Here is a 15,987-nt window from a genome sequence, read left to right as displayed (position 1 = left end):
GGAATCGTTAAACTTTACAAACATGCAGTATTCATCAGAGTCTAGCAGCATGGTATGAGCAGATTCAGGATGAAGCCCAAATACCTCGGTAATCTAGTCGTGTATTTCCAGTGCAGAGGGCTGTACTCGACGGGTGCACTTGTCGAAGGTGAAAATCACGGTGTTTTTTCTCACGCAGTTTGCCACGGTGTTCTGCAGCGAAGAAATTTCGGACAACGCCGAAATCCCAACAGCACTACGTAGAAAGACAACATGAACGAAGACCAATAGCCAATAAACAGTCACGAAACACGAAAACACTGGCGTAAACACTGAACGTTCACGGAGCAAACTCGAGGAGCGTGCGACCGCGGCGACAGCTAAAGCCAGACTGCTGGCTTACACGATCTGTTGGTCTACCAATGTGGACTGTCCAAGTATCTGCAACGAATGGTGAACCACTCGTAGTGATGTGAGGCAGTGGCGTAAAAAGATTCTAGCTGACAGGGCTGTTGACGAGTGTCACTCCAAGTGACTGGCGATCGGTTTCAAACCAGACGCAAATTGCCGATGCCTGGCAAAGCAGCTCCATCTGAACCAGCTGCCTAGCAATTGTTCGGAAGGCGGCTGCACAGACTCGACATTTGGAGTCGGCGGCCGTCGTTCACACAGACACACACAGCTGCGAGTCTTGAGTGGGCCAAACCACACAGAGACGGAGAGTGGCTGGGTGGAGGTGCGTCACACGAGTCGCGCGATTTCGCCTCTTCTGAAATTATGGAGGTGGCGATGGGACCGACGGCCTATAGAGGATGCAGTTCAAGCCACTGGTGGTTGCATGGTGTCATAGGGGTGTTTCTGTCGCCGTGACTTGGATTCAGTCACCAAGGTTAATGTGAACCTGAAGCAGCACGTTTATTTCAACATTGTCGGTGACGAAGTATTGCCCCATTCTCTGGACACTTGCGTTGTAGAAGATGACACACACAGTCGTGTTCCCAGGGCTGCGTGCATACACTCCCGGTTTCACGAACACTCGGGCGCCCTACAGCACCTCGAGGCGACCTCTAGACAACCCGGTCTCAGAGCCGCAGACGTTGCACGGTACTGTCTGGAACAGCGGCTGAGGCGTGGCAGCCGACATCCCCACACACTGGTAGCTCTGCGGGATCTGATGCGTCAGTGGGAGGCCTCGGGCAGATGCTGCGTATCTGAAGAAACTTCCGGAACTCTCTTCCCCGCCGCGTTGACGAAGTCTTCGAGGGTAGAGGCGGTAATACCGTGATGCCATTTCATGATCCTTGAAGCAAAAGTTGGCTTGAATGTGACTGTCTTACTATAAGTTAATGACGTACGGAATGAATGGGAATCATGCACCAGCTACTTGTACTTGACAAGTTTATTCGAATCCTTACCTAGGTTTAAACAGATATAAGCCTTTCTTCCTTGGAAGAAGTAGTAACGTGTGTAAACTTATTGTGTGAAAAGAGAAAACAGGTCATAAAGCTCAGTCAACACTAAAATGACCCATATAAATGCTAACGTATAGCCAGATGGCTTAATGAACAGTAAAGCAAGGTAAAAGAGTGAATAAACATCTGACGTGCCACTGGTTGGCTGTTCGATTCCTATGGCTTCCATAGTTTTACTGTTTCTGACTGCTGCCATGTTAGAGATTTTAACTACGTATGTACAGCAAATGTTGTGGAGTATTACTGTAATCTGGTGGTGCAGGGTGTCGGCTCTATAATTCCTTCTTTCGAAAAGTAATTAATTTAGCCACTTGCAGTGTTTATTGTTCACTTTTGAACTAATTTACAACTAACAACGATACCGGGCTACAGCTGTTGTCATCTCAAACGACGCTGTACTGTTATTGATTTTTGATAATACGGTTCGGAAATAGGAATATAAATTCAATTTTAGTAAGGCAAGCAGTCTCGATGAAAAGCTTTTTTTGTTCGTTACCGCTTTCAGTCTGTGACTGTCATCATCAGATCATTTACTGTCTGCTGTAGCGACATGCGGAGACAGAGAGCGGAGAGAGACGTGTGCCACGAGGCACATTCCATTGACTGCTCGGTGGAAAGTGTCAACAGAAGAGGCGGCGGCAGAAGGTATTAGCGCGCTTCGTCTTTGGGTCTCATAAATGTGCCCTTATTGACAGATAGTTAGTATCGCAAAATAGGAAAAGTAGGTGACAGCATTGAGAATAAATTTAAAGAAAGAATTAGTTGTACGGTCAGTAGTAATGGCGTCGAGTGGTCTACATACCTCGGTACAGAGCAGGAGTCGATACAGTCGTCAGCAATTTGGCACTCGAGCTCCTCGACGAGTTGCAAGTATTCGACCAACGTGAGGCGGCGGAGCTGCGCCAGGGCGCCGGCGCACCCCCCTCCCTCCCCCGCTCGAGCTGCTGGCGGCGGCGGCAGTCCGTAGGCCCAGAGGCGGGCTGCCAGGCGCCGCGCAGCTGAGAGCGCGGGGGGCTGCTCCGGGCTGTCGCACGTTGCGAACCGCGGTGGCCAATCTGCAAAACGTTCTTCAGTCACCTCGAGGTCTGCACTCTGACTCACGAGCTTCCACGGGCTACTCATATGCTCATCAGTACCAGCAGCTACTGAAAGTGAAACACTAAGAGAGCTGCAGCCAACGATAATCGACACGGCGTGAGGTGTGCTGCACACTTCTACAAGCAAAAGGTCAACAAGTCAGCTGACTGTCAGCACGGCGGCCACTGCTGCGGCTCCCCTTGACGAGGAAGCGGGAAGAGCTGCGCCGACAGTACAACACTGGACACTGTGCCGTCATTCCGTATGAGCCCAAGTTCTGACTGCAGCATCGGTGTGGGCGGTCCGTGCATCGACGCCCTGAGCAGAGCGGAGAATGCCACGTTGCACTCTCGCCCATCTCACGGGGAGCCACTCGGTATACAATACGTGATTGGTTACACTGGTCGCAGCTGTTACATTTCTGAGTCCTTGAGACAGCTCGCTTGCGATATTTTCGACATCCTTTCAACAAAATAATTTAATGTCGCATGTCAGCCATGCTGTTATGCCCCAGCTTGACAGAGTTAGCACCGCTACCACAGGAACGTGCGATGTACCTGGCTAGGCGTAGACAGTATTATTTAAGACAAAATCACACTTATCGTTAACTGGTTTGATTGGCGAGATTGGGAATAAGACATATGGTCTCACGTTGGTGTCAGAGCTGGCAGTGCGGGGCTGGAGAGGAGACTCCAGGCTGGCCGAGACGCAGCTGGGCTGCAGGCGGCAGGGCGCTCCAGATTGGAGCGGCAGCCGGTGGGAGCCTTTCCTGGCGACTTCAGATCTCCAGTCCAGGCTGGGCCGTGAATGACGACCCCGGGCATTCTGTACTCTCATCTCGTGGAGCGCCGCACACTTGGCCTGTCTCATCACAGTCTACCCGCCAAGTACTGCATCACTGTCAAGTAACTGCAGCCGGAAAAGCTGGAATTCCCAATGAAGTAATCGGCATACCACTCTCCTCTCGCTTTAATCTCTGGGATCCGCCTCTGAGCTGTATTTTCCTCTTAGCTGTAGCCGAGTTTACCCAGGGTATCTCGTTAGGTAAGCAGCAGAGGCGCTGCCATTCGTTGTTCTGTAAACTTCCGTCCGCAGCTCGTGGTCGTGCGGTAGCGTTCTCGCTTCCCACGCCCGGGTTCCCGGGTTCGATTCCCAGCGGGGTCAGGGATTTTCTCTGCCTCGTGGTGACTGGGTGTTGTGTGCTGTCCTTAGGTTAGTTAGGTTTAAATAGTTCTAAGTTCTAGGGCAGTGATGACCATAGATGTTAAGTCCCATAGTGCTCAGAGCCATTTGAACATCTGTACACTTCCGAGCCAGTAGTTGCACTTCTGTCCCTTTGTACTTATGTGGGAACGTTCAGCGCTTACGGAGCAGGGAGAAAACAAATGTAATAGCTAAGTACTCATCAGATGTTGAGATCCTTTTAGAAATAATCGAACAGAAATTGTCGACCGATATGCGAGTGCGGTTGACATACGGTTCCTCGCCGCAGATAAAGCAACAATGAAGGCACTGAGTGGCGGAGAGTGGCTTTGCACTAAAAAGCGCTGATCTGTTCTCACCTGCCAGAAAGGTTACGGCAGAATCTCTGGACACACAAAAGATATTCTGCCTGCTCATTCCCTCACGAGGGACTCACGTCTTTTTGAGCAAGTGCGTGACAAAACCCTCAGTGAGTTCAAAATGAAGCAAAAGGAAAGAAGAAAGCGTAATGTCTCTGTGAAGGAACAGACGGTTAGCCCGCGCAGCTACACTCGTCAGATCCGCTTCGCTAAGGGAGTCCAGCTGAGGCTACCTCGGCGGTGAGCTGACCTCGACGGTAAACATTCTGAAAGTTCCGTACCCGCCTAGTGAGACTGCTAATTCTGATCACGTCTCTCGCTGTCGGTGTGGCTACCGGGCTGTAAACATACAAACAGTGGCTTCTGATGGGACTGTGGGCAGCTGCTACTGTTAACCGAAAAATCGGGATGCCATTGCGGTATGCCACTTGTAATTAACCACTGCGCTCTCCGTAACCTGCGATGTATTCTCGCGAGAGCTTGTCCCCGTCAACTGCGTAACGATACTTGAAGCTTCCCGTACTGGAATAATGCCTCAGTTACGGCCAATGCTTCAGGGACTTTCCCCGACAATCACTGTAACCAAAGGAAACTACCCCTGTTACCATTAAGTGTGTTTACGGCCGACTGGCGCGCCTCCTCCACGTACTCCACGACCTGTGTGTCTGGCTGCAGGCAGGCCGGCCTCCCACGCAGCGGGCCACGGCCCCCACCCCCGCACTGGACGACTCGCGCCGCGGGCCGCTCGCGTTCTCCGGCCGTGGGAACACACTCCAGCCACAGCCAGGAACCTCTAAAGTCTGGAAACTCTACATGCCCCAGAAAAGCGCTGGTTGTGCAGATTATAAATATATGTAATGAAACAATCGTACTTCGATTCTGCCTCGTACGTGATCATTTTTTCTTCATATTTAGTTTTTATCGTGTGATATTTTATCTTGTTCAAATAGCAAGTGTATGACTGAAACCATTACGCGGGGACTGTTAAGGTTCACTTTGTCTTCTGAACCTCCGCGAGGAAGTTTATGGGCATTCCTACAGCAGACAGGAGTGATGGGAAAGATCGCCAGTAATATACTGGCGGAAAAGAATAGCAGCGCAAGAAATATAATTAGTGTGAAGTAATGAAATTGCGGGAGTACATATCTCTAGATGAAACACCTTAAAGCTTCGAAGGGAATTATGAAATTCAGAGGCCGCCGCCTCAGCTCGAGTTAAGGCAACCGTAAACAAGCCGAGGTAAGGCATCCTCCAGCCGTGTTAATGTAAATGGACGTAAAAGCAACATTTGCATTGCCTGCTTCACTCCTACCAATAGCCCATTTTGTTTTCCGTGTTTGCTGTTAGCTAAGGGTAAAGGCACGAGCTGTACATGCGTTGGCATGTCAGATCTAACGTCATTCGACGCCCCACATTTTGCCTACCGTGCTAACACAACACTGGCTGCAGATGCCAACAGAGGGAGGGACTGGAGCTATCAAATGCTGTCGACAGCACGAGGCTACGGAGCGTAGCTGAACTGCTTAGTTGACGAGTAACTCACGGTAGTGCTACAGTGCTAATGGTGTTGATACAAAGCAGAGCAATGGCAACGATAAACAAAGTAAACATTGCGTTATATCTTCAGTAACAGTAGCCGAAGTTGAGATTCCGTCAGAAAGAAACCCAAGAAATTTCGCTGAGTGAGAAAGAAGTGGCGGATGAGGGATTAGCCTTTCTGCAAATGAGTCAGTGGAATAGGTGGTGTCGTACGAACAATGTACAAAAGGCATATAGTGTTGATGATACGTGCACGGCAATAGAAAGAAAGTGTTACTGAAACAGGTGTGGGGCACTTCATCGACACTGTCGGACAGGGAGCCCCAGTTGCCGTTTCCAGTGAAACGTACTGAAGGACAGTCGCTGTCCTAGGAGTTGGTACTAAACGTAATTTTGTATTTGGAAAATCATCCGTGGCATACGAAAACAACAATCACGAATATACACTACTGGCCATTAAAATTGCTACACCAAGAAGAAATGCAGATGATAAACGGGTATTCACTGGACAAATAGATTATACTAGAACTGACAGTGATTACATTTTCACGGAATCTCTGTGCATAGATCCTGAGAAATCAGTACCCAGAAAAACCACCTCTGGCCGTAATAACGACCTCGATACGCCTGGGCATTGAGTCAAACAGAGCGTGGATGGCGTGTACAGGTACAGCTGCCCATGCAGCTTCAACACGATGCCACAGTTCATCGAGAGTAGTGACTGGAGTATTGTGACGAGCCAGTTGCTCGGCCACCATTCACCAGACGTTTTCAATTGGTGAGAGATCAGGAGAATGTGCTGGCCAGGGCAGCAGTCGAACATTTTTTGTATCCAGAAAGGCCCATATGGGACCAGCAACATACGGTCGTGCATTATCCTGCTGAAATGTAGAGTTTCACAGGCATCGAATGAAGGGTAGAGCCACGGGTCGTAACACATCTCAAATGTAACGTCCACTTTTCAAACTGCCGTCAATGCGAACAAGAGGTGACTGAGACGTGTAACCAATGGCAGCCCATACCATCACGCCAGGTGATACGCCAGTATGGTCGTGACGAATACACACTTCCAGTGTGCGTTCAGCGCGATGTCGCCAAACACGTATGCGACCATCATGATGCTGTAAACAGAACCTGGATTCATCCGAAAAAATTACGTTTTGCCATTCGTGCACCCTGGTTCGTCGTCGAGTACACCATAGCAGGTGCTCCTGTCTGTGATGCAGCGTCAAGGGTAACCGCAGCCATGGTCTCCGAGCTGATAGTCCATGCTGCTGCAAACGTCGTCGATTTGTTCGTGCATATGGTTGTTGTATTGCAAACGTCCCCACCTGTTGTCTCAGGGATGGAGACGTGGCTGCACGATCCGTTACAGCCATGCCTGTCATATCGACTGCTAGTGACTCGAGGCCGTTGGGATCCAGCACGGCGTTCCGTATAACCCTCCGGAACCCACCGATTCCATATTCTGCTAACAGTCATTGGATCTCTACCAACGCGAGCAACAATGTCGCGATACGATAAACCGCAATTGCGGTAGGCTACAATCCGACCTTTATCAAAGTTGGAAACGTGATGGTACGCATTTCTCCTCCTTACACGAGGCATCATAACAACGTTTCACCAGGCAACGCCAGTCAACTGCGGTTTGTGTATGAAAATCGGTTGGAATCTTTCCTCATGTCAGCACGTTGTAGGTGTCGCCACCGGCGCCAACCTTGTGTGAATGCTCTGAAAAGCTAATCATTTGCATATCACAACATCTTCTTCCTGCCGGTTAAATTTCGCGTCTGTAGCACGCCATCTTCGCGGTGTAGCAATTTTAATGGCCCGTAGTATATTTTGAAGAAGTTCGCAGAAATATGACCGTTAGTGCATAAGAAAAACTACGGTTATTGAACAGACAAGACGCACTTGTCACAAAAACTGATGTTTTCGCGTTTCAAGGATGCTCGATACAATTTACGGGATGAAGATGCTGGTGACCTACTACGTCATCCACATCAAACTGCGCGCGACATACATATAGTGATTTCAAAAGAAGCAGTGGATGCTTGCTTAACGTCAAACTGTGCTACAGAATTGTAGGACAATGAAATTTCAAACGAAGCTTGACGATGCACAGCATACTACGGAATCGGCCCAGAAATTTGTAGGGGCGGTATTCAAACTTACCCTATCGTTGAGTAAGGAATTTGTTTTCAATTGCAACCAATCTGCATTTGAAGAGGAAACACATATGAAAGGGACCCTGGAAATTAAAGGTATCAAGAGAATTCTGTCAAGATCATGGAACATCAATTCGTATACAATTAACTGACTCTTTAACCGGATGGTAAATATGCTGGAACGCTATTCATTGCTCTGCAAGAACTAAGAGTTGCTCTGCGCCCCTCGATTCTTTCTCATGTGAGTGACTTTGGTAAGGGCAGTAGGGGATATTTACATCATAGCAAGCAAGAGTGGGAGAACGGTCGTTAGATAACTGCAACTATGGTATGAACACTGCATTTGGCTAATAGCTCGTCAAAATAAGTTGCTTTTGTTTCATTCGTAGTCTGCGTATATAAGTCATACTCCTAAAGAACAAACTATCGCTCCTGGACATTGCAGTTCATACCACCTGGAACCACCAGATTAATTCAACCTCCACATGTTTGTCTTTTCTGTGCGTACAAATTATTGCACTATCTGCATCAACGCCTTAAAGGACAGCCAGTTTCACGGTAAGCTGTTTTGCATTCGGTTGCACGCCATCACTTTCCATCAGTTCCCGTCACCCTGTTACTCCAATGTGATTTCTGTATGCATTCTTCAAGAGTGGATGCCTTGCACGCTTCGTAGCTGCCAAGGAGCTCGTCTTTGATCTCGATGGTGCGAATCTTTGTGATCATTGAGACGCGCCATTTTTATTCGGTTTCCATGGTCCAAGTTAATGGTTTGTTTCTAACATTTCTTGGATGTCGACGATGTCCATTTTGTGAGGTGTAATACATGCACCCCATAGAAGGTTGATCTCTGCGCATCCCAGACTCTCGTTTTCTGTGGACATGGTGCGTCATCACCAGTTAATATTTTTCTGGTCATAATTTTCACTTTCGAATAAGCCTTACTAAAGACTGTTCCTGGGACGTCGGACTTAACAGTTTCCTTGTAAGTCATCTAACAGAGAAGGTTAAGAAGCGTGGGGAATCTATTGGACATAAGAATGATTTTTTAGCATTATCAGTCGTTGGAAAAACACAAATTATGCAACATCCTAGCTTTCAGGCAAAATACAGAAAGACAGAACGGCGATATAACACAAACTCGCTATGTTCTTTCCAAGATAAAGTTCTGCAGTGAGTCTGAACTTGCGCTACGTGTACATGATGAAACAGTAGAATCTAACAGTCCTAGAATACTTAGGGAACGGGTAAATTTCACTTCCGCGTCAGCTGCGGATGTGAAAGAGCACGTGAACAATTCTGCTGTCTTTAGGTGCACCCAGTGGTATACAGAAGAATTTATTGGACTGTACGTTACATGTGTGTCAGGACGAAGACAGATTTTGTGTCTCTGTTAGCAGATGAAACATCTGATGTAGCTTCTAAATTTCAGTTACTGGTAGTATTTCGTTTTCTGTTATCTGCTGAAGAGCCGGTTGAAAGATTTTGCGTGTTTTCAAATCAATCGCGTATCAGTGGTACCTCCTTGGCTGATTCAATTAAAGATGTATTCGCCCATGTTGTCCAAGAAACGAAAGAAAACGTAATATCTGAAATTTATGATGGCGCCAGCGTCATGCATGACCATCATACAGAAATACAATCAACTGTAATATAAGGACATAATTTCGTGTATTACGTACATTGTTATGAACACTCACTGAACTTAATTTTTGCGCAAGTGACAAGTCGAAACAAAAAAATGAAACCGTTTTTCAGAACTACTGCGGAGGTAGCAATACTTTTCTGTCATTCACCTCGAAAAGTGGCTGTTCCAGACGCAGTTGTGAAACAAACAATCCCACATGGATCAGCCATTACATAGAACTTTAAATCGTGAAAAGTGCTCACAGTTAATGTGAATAGAGAGGACACTCCAGAATGTCTTAAACACGTTGAAGATACCAGCAGCCAGACAACAAATGTAAATCAAACATGTCGCCTAAGGATAAAACTCTATAACACAAAAATTTCCTTTCGGTTAGGGATATCTTATAAAAATAAATAGCTGACAAACCCAGCAACGTACAGCTATTCATTTGGCAATTTTCTATGAGAAATGAAAACAAAAATTGAACTGCGTTTTTCTGTAATATCGAAAGAAATTCATTTATATGTATTCATGAAAACACTTAAAATTACGAAACGAAATATGTATAATTTCCAGAAGTGTAAGCACAGCTTATTTTCATGTCTGGACCGCGATTCTGTAAACGTCTGCATAGACTCTTCACAGCCCTACAGGTGGCTGTTTTCGCCTACAGCCGTTTGCGCTTCGCAGCTGAAAGATGATGAAATCTCTGCCAGGTATCGGGGATTTCTCTTAAGTGGACTCGACTCTGTGTGTGTCTCAGCTCTAACGAATAAATGTATTAAAAATTCATACATGACGCCACATCTCCTGATCCTTGCGTCATGCAATGACACGACTTTGCAGGTACATTCGCTGGTGTACGACGGTACTGTGTGCAGAATGTGCTGCGAACAGAGGTGGTAGGGAAGAAGCAGTAAATTTAGACGTCATGCACTATGAGGCAATCTGTCGTGCATCTCACTGTTTACGACGTTATGTGTCCTGAACTATGATAGATGAGTAGTTATTACGCCCACAGCAATTCATTTTTGGCGGTAAGAGATGTGTGTAAGAAGTTTGGTTGAAATCGGTTCAGGAGGGGATGTGGTACATCTGCAAACCACACACACACACACACACACACACATCCATTTTTATAATATGTATGTATGCCCTACGTGAACATCTAGTACAGCCAATTCCAAAAATATACCACTGGTCGCGTCTCAATAAAGCAAGCAGCAGCATCATTCCGAAACGAAATTTTTAAAATTAGAGACAATGTTAATGATATCACAGAAGAAACAGAGGTTTGAATTCTGCAGCCACTTGTTGCCCTCTAATTTACTGAAACACCGCTTCTTTCTTTCATTGAAAAATTAGTGTCCTGAAAATGTGCTATCTGCTGTTACGCAGTCCTATCAATTTTTTAAGTAAAGCTGAGTTAAAAACAGAGCTACAGACCATTTATTCTCGAAATAGGTTTCAAGAAAAAAAAAGCGCAGGAGCCCTTATAAAGTTTGTCATTGAAAACAATCTGCAAGAACCTTTTGGCGACGTCAGGAATCTGCTGAAATCAGCGGCTGCTGTCCCATGAGAAGCTGTGAAGCAGAGACGTGTTTCCGCACGTTGTCGCGGATCAAACAGTTTCTTAGAAGTACCAGAGATGAAGATAGGCTGTCTCATCTTGCCATGCTATCTATTGCAAAGAAAACGATTCACAGGTTTCCAAATTTCAACGACAGAGTCATAGATCCATCACGAAAAAGGAAAGGAGGATGGTCTTTTTCTATACGTCTACAGGCGATTCAACCCTACGATCGTTGTCAGGCTCATTGTAGGGTAATTTTAGAACTACAAAAATATTTTACTTAATTTAGGAAATTAAACATTGCAGTGAAGGAAGTGAACTCCGTGCCAGCCACGTCAGGCGTCAGCCACCGATGTCTGTGCTGTGCCGCTAGGGATACGTCCTCTGCACCGCGATGACACAATGGCGAATGTTAATTTCTGAAGCGCAGAATACAGCCCACCGTTTTCTCTTATCACTCGGAACTTTCCACTCCTCACTGTGCTTAGCAACGATCGAAATTTTGTTCTTGGTTTGTATTTTATTCTCTTCCTTATCGATGTATCGCTGTACGTTAAGTAGTTAAGATCCGTTTGACATCACTATATTCATTGTGAATTGCTTTTTATTGTAATATCAATGTCCACGATTATGTAGAATACAGAACTATGGAAAATACGTAAAGGGTGCTATTATGACGAGGTACAGCAGAAATTATGCAAGAAGGTGCTTTGGTTTTAAAGAATCTACTCGTTGTATTTCACAACATCTTACTTCTATCTATTCTCACACATATGAAAAACGTTTTGGGCTCAATTCGCAAATATAGATGCTTAATTTACCGTCTTTCCAAATCGTACTTTATGATATTTTTCACATGCAAAAGGTTATTACAAAGTACATTGACCGAAAAGGGTGAAAATGAAGTGCAATTTGTCCCCAAGGCGGTCCTTCACTGTCAGGGAGAAAACGTATAACCTTTGATAAGAGCATATGTAAGCCAAGGCGCCTGTGCGTGAGTGAAAACTGCCCTGTGCATAACGTCTTGTCAGTCTGTACTGCACGAAAAAGCACTTACCTTTATCAGCACAGTAGTTCGATCGCACCAAATCTTCAACGGGCCTGACTTGATAGATTCTGCCATTGATGAGGTGCCAGCAGAGGCAATCCATCACCGATGTCGCATTTCCTGCAAGCAGAGCTGCCACTGTGGCAATTACGCCCGCCGGCTGCATTGTCCGCTGTCGACACTGGGGAGCAAACAGAAGCAGTGCGCGCCGCAGGGAGCGCGCGCTCAATATGACGGCGGGCGCAGCGGAAGTCTGCCGCAGGACGGCCAAACCACGGGAAGCGTGGCGTAACGCCTCTCCTCCGGATGACCGCCGTATTCCTGTCTGCCTGGTGAGAGTTCGCGAAAGTCGTCGAGTAAAACAAGGAAGTGTTGTAGTCATTGTGCTGTTCCTAATCTATAAAAACGATTTAGGAGGCAATCTGAGCAGCCATTGTGTGCAGGTGATGCTGTCTTTTAGCATCTAGTAAAGTCATCAGAAGAGCAAAGCAATAGCAAAATGATTTAGAGAATTTATCGGTGCGGTACGCAAAGAGGCAGTTCAACATTAACTTTTTTAATTAAATTTGTGGTAAGAGCTTATGCGATCAAACTGCTGATGTCATCGGTCCCTAAGTTTACAAACTACTTAACCCAACTTAAACTAACTTATGATAAGGACAACACACACAACAATGCCCGAGGGAGGACTCGAACCTCCGACAGGGGGAGCCGCGCGAACCGTGACAAGGCGCCACAGACCGTGCAGCAACCCCGCGCGGCAGTGGCAGCTGATTCTAAACAATGAAAAGTCTTGTGTCACCCACATACGAACTAGAAGGACTCCGTTATATTTCTTTTGCTCGATGAGTCACACAAATTCAAAGGGAGCCATTTCAGCTAATGCCAAGGGATTAGAATTAGGACCAACTTATATAGGAACGATCAAGCAGAAAATCTTGAGTGGAAGACGAGCCAAAGTCTGTGTTTTGTTTGCAGGACACGTAGAAGATGCAACAAGTCCACTAAAGAGACTGTCAGCTAGGGGTGCTAGAAGCACGCTCCGTCACACACCACTTGCTGGCATGCTGAGCATTGTTGTAGATTTACATGAACATCTCCCTATACTCGCAATAAGTCACAATATGGTGCATGACGGAAGCTGCCTTCCACCACTACTAGTCATTTCCTCTCCTGTTACGCTCTTAAATACGGCAAGCGAAAAACGACTGTATATTTGCCCCCACGGACACCCTAATTTCTCTGTATTAGTGCTTCTTGCGCCAAATGGACGTTGATGCCCGTGAAATCATTCTGCAGTCAGCTACGAATATCGGTTCTCTAAATTTTTTCTGCAGTGTTCCTCGAAAATAACATTGTCTTCCTTACAGGGGTCCCTATTTGGGTTCACAAACCATCTCTACAACATGTGAGTGTTGTTCGAATCTACAGGTAACAAATCTAGCTGCACACCTATCAATTGCTTCGATGTCTTTCTTTAATAGGACCTGGTGCGGATCCAAAACACTCAAACAGCACTCAAGAATGGGTTGTACTATTGTCCTATATTCTGTCTTCTACAGATTAACACTACGTTCCTAAAATTCTCCCACTCGAAGTCGTGCATTCACCTTCTCTGCTCCATTCTTAAATGCTCATTCCATTTCATCTCGCTTTGCAACCTTACACAGAGATATTTCATCGATGTGACTGCTAATGCTGTATTCCACTATTTCTACGCTTAGATCCAACTACCATTCATCTCACCATCTAGAAATTTTGTGTAAGTCAACTTGTACCGTCCCACAGTCACTCAAGAATTACATCTCCCCGTACACCACAGCATCATCAGTTCATTCTGTCTGTCAGATTATGTTCTGCAGCACGCCAAGCTGTCTCGAGTGCAATGTAAGAGGTTCTGTTATCAAGAAATTTTTCTACCACTCACATATCTAGAAACCTATTGTATACGCTCGTCCATTCGTTAACAGACTGTACTGAGGCACCTTAGCATTTAATCACTGTGGACTGCGAGCCAAATCGCTGCCTCAGGATCTGTCAGTAGTTTTCTTCCGGTGTCGTATTACAGCAGACGTGCGCTCACCTTTCCCTCCCCACCCCAATCCCCCTCCATTCCCCTCCGCCACACTGCTCTCGCCCCATTAAGGATCGCTTCAGGTCTGTATACAGTAGTGAAAAGAACGTTGCGAAGTGCTATCATCAGGGATGGGCCAAAAACCAAATATATTCGATTACACCTATGTGTTTTTTCAGCAGGGTAACAAACTCCAGCTGAAATGTATCAGCAGGCCACAGACTACCTTCCAGATTTATCAGACCTGCAGTCTTTCTATTCAAAATGGTTCAAATGGCTCTGGGTACTATGGGACTTAACATCTGAGGTCATCAATCCCCTATAACTTAAAATCACTGAAACCTAACTAACCTAAGGAGATCACACACATCCATGCCCGAGGCAGGATTCGAACCTGCGACCGTAGCGGTCGCGCGATTCCAGACTGAAGCAATTATTCAAAAACAGTCTTAATAGCATTTATTATTATTATATCGCCAATCGGTTTCAAGCTGACGTAGGGGTCATCTTCTGGGCGTCTACACCGTGAAATTATAGATATCCGTCAGAAAGACTCCATTATACAACAACTGAAATTACGTAAATTTTAACACGTTACCCATTGGTCGACTGCTGGTGGTGTCACTCCTGTCTACATAACTGAGGAAACTATGCGAGACTAACCCTTCGTATGGGCTTAAATAGCGTGCTGAGGTCACGTGAATAGATGGTAACACCCCCAGCGGCGACCAACGGCAATAAATACAGTTTATTATATGTAAATACTAGTCACCTTGGTTTAACATAAATGTGACAGTAAATAACAGAAAACGGAACCATTGCATTTAAAAAGAATTACAATTATACTGTTAATCATAAAATAATAACGTATGTTCAGTAGCCAACTCGTAAAATTCGTAAAACTATATTACATTATGTGCCATAATATAATGTAAAACAATTTGTGACACACAAAAACTGGTGTCGTCTTGTATTATAATATATCTATTCGTAGATGTGCGTAGAAAGCATTTGAGTCAATTACTAAAACGGCCAATACGGATGGGCTACAGAGCCCTCTACTCCTTGTGGTGAGGACGCCGTTGCCATGGATTACAAAGCGTACATCAGGCACCCTCTAGTCTGTGCAGCGAGGACGCCGTCGTCATGGTAGCAGCGGGTGTGCATATATGGTGTTATCTTCGCCCTGGTCACGGCGTCCGTTGCCATGGTAGAGGTATGTCATGGCTCTTCATTCACAGAGAAGTTGTCACCTATTTGAGATTATGGAAATATCGACAATCAAGGATAACCTAAAAAATCTAAAGATAGGATAAAAGTTTATGGTACGTTTGTAGTACCGATCAAAGGAATTAAATTATTGAAATAATAAAAGGAAAAGTATCATCATTGTGTACAAATACTGTTTTCGAATAGCTCGAAATTTTTTTTATCGTGGCTCTATTTTTTCTTTCAGCATCGCTCCGGATTCCGTTTATTATGTATAAAAATTTCCAGACTCTCTAGAATATCCTTCATAGGACCTTTTCGAGTTACATGCAGTATCTTCAGATTATCCCTTATATTGATTTCTGCATGTTTTTCCATATCTAAATGCTGTCCAAAGAGTGACTTATTACGTGCTGTTCCAGTAGTATGTTCTTTAAATCTGGTATTAAAACTTCTCCTTGTTTGCCCGATGTAAATTTTGCTACAGTCTTTACAAGTCAACTTATAAATTCCTGATTTAGGAAGCATCTTGTTTTTAACATCTCCTATACTATGCCTAAGACTATTAGCTAGAACCGCTCGGCCACAGCGGCCGGCAGTCTTTCTATTATTATACTCAGACATCAGAGCTTCCTCAACTCACCAAGTCTCGGTTA

At 45.5% G+C, this 15,987-nt stretch overlaps 1 protein-coding gene across 1 annotated transcript in view; it reads right to left on the bottom strand.

Moving 5' to 3' along the window:
- Positions 1-12,217, bottom strand: part of LOC126443322 (uncharacterized) — a 65,672-nt gene extending 53,455 nt beyond the window's left edge. The window contains exons 1-2 of the mRNA XM_050090915.1: positions 12,058-12,217; positions 2,254-2,506 (exon numbers count right to left, since the gene is read on the bottom strand). Coding sequence (XP_049946872.1) covers positions 2,254-2,506; positions 12,058-12,214 — 410 coding nt within the window. The 5' untranslated portion in view covers positions 12,215-12,217. The remainder of the gene's footprint in view (positions 1-2,253; positions 2,507-12,057) is intronic.
- Positions 12,218-15,987: the final 3,770 nt, after the last annotated feature.

This window comes from Schistocerca serialis, unplaced genomic scaffold (assembly GCF_023864345.2).
Source record: "Schistocerca serialis cubense isolate TAMUIC-IGC-003099 unplaced genomic scaffold, iqSchSeri2.2 HiC_scaffold_1451, whole genome shotgun sequence".
Classification (NCBI taxonomy): Eukaryota; Metazoa; Arthropoda; class Insecta; order Orthoptera; family Acrididae; genus Schistocerca; species Schistocerca serialis.
The sequence above is the reverse complement of the archived record's forward strand: the minus strand, read 5'-3'. Positions and strand labels throughout refer to the sequence as shown.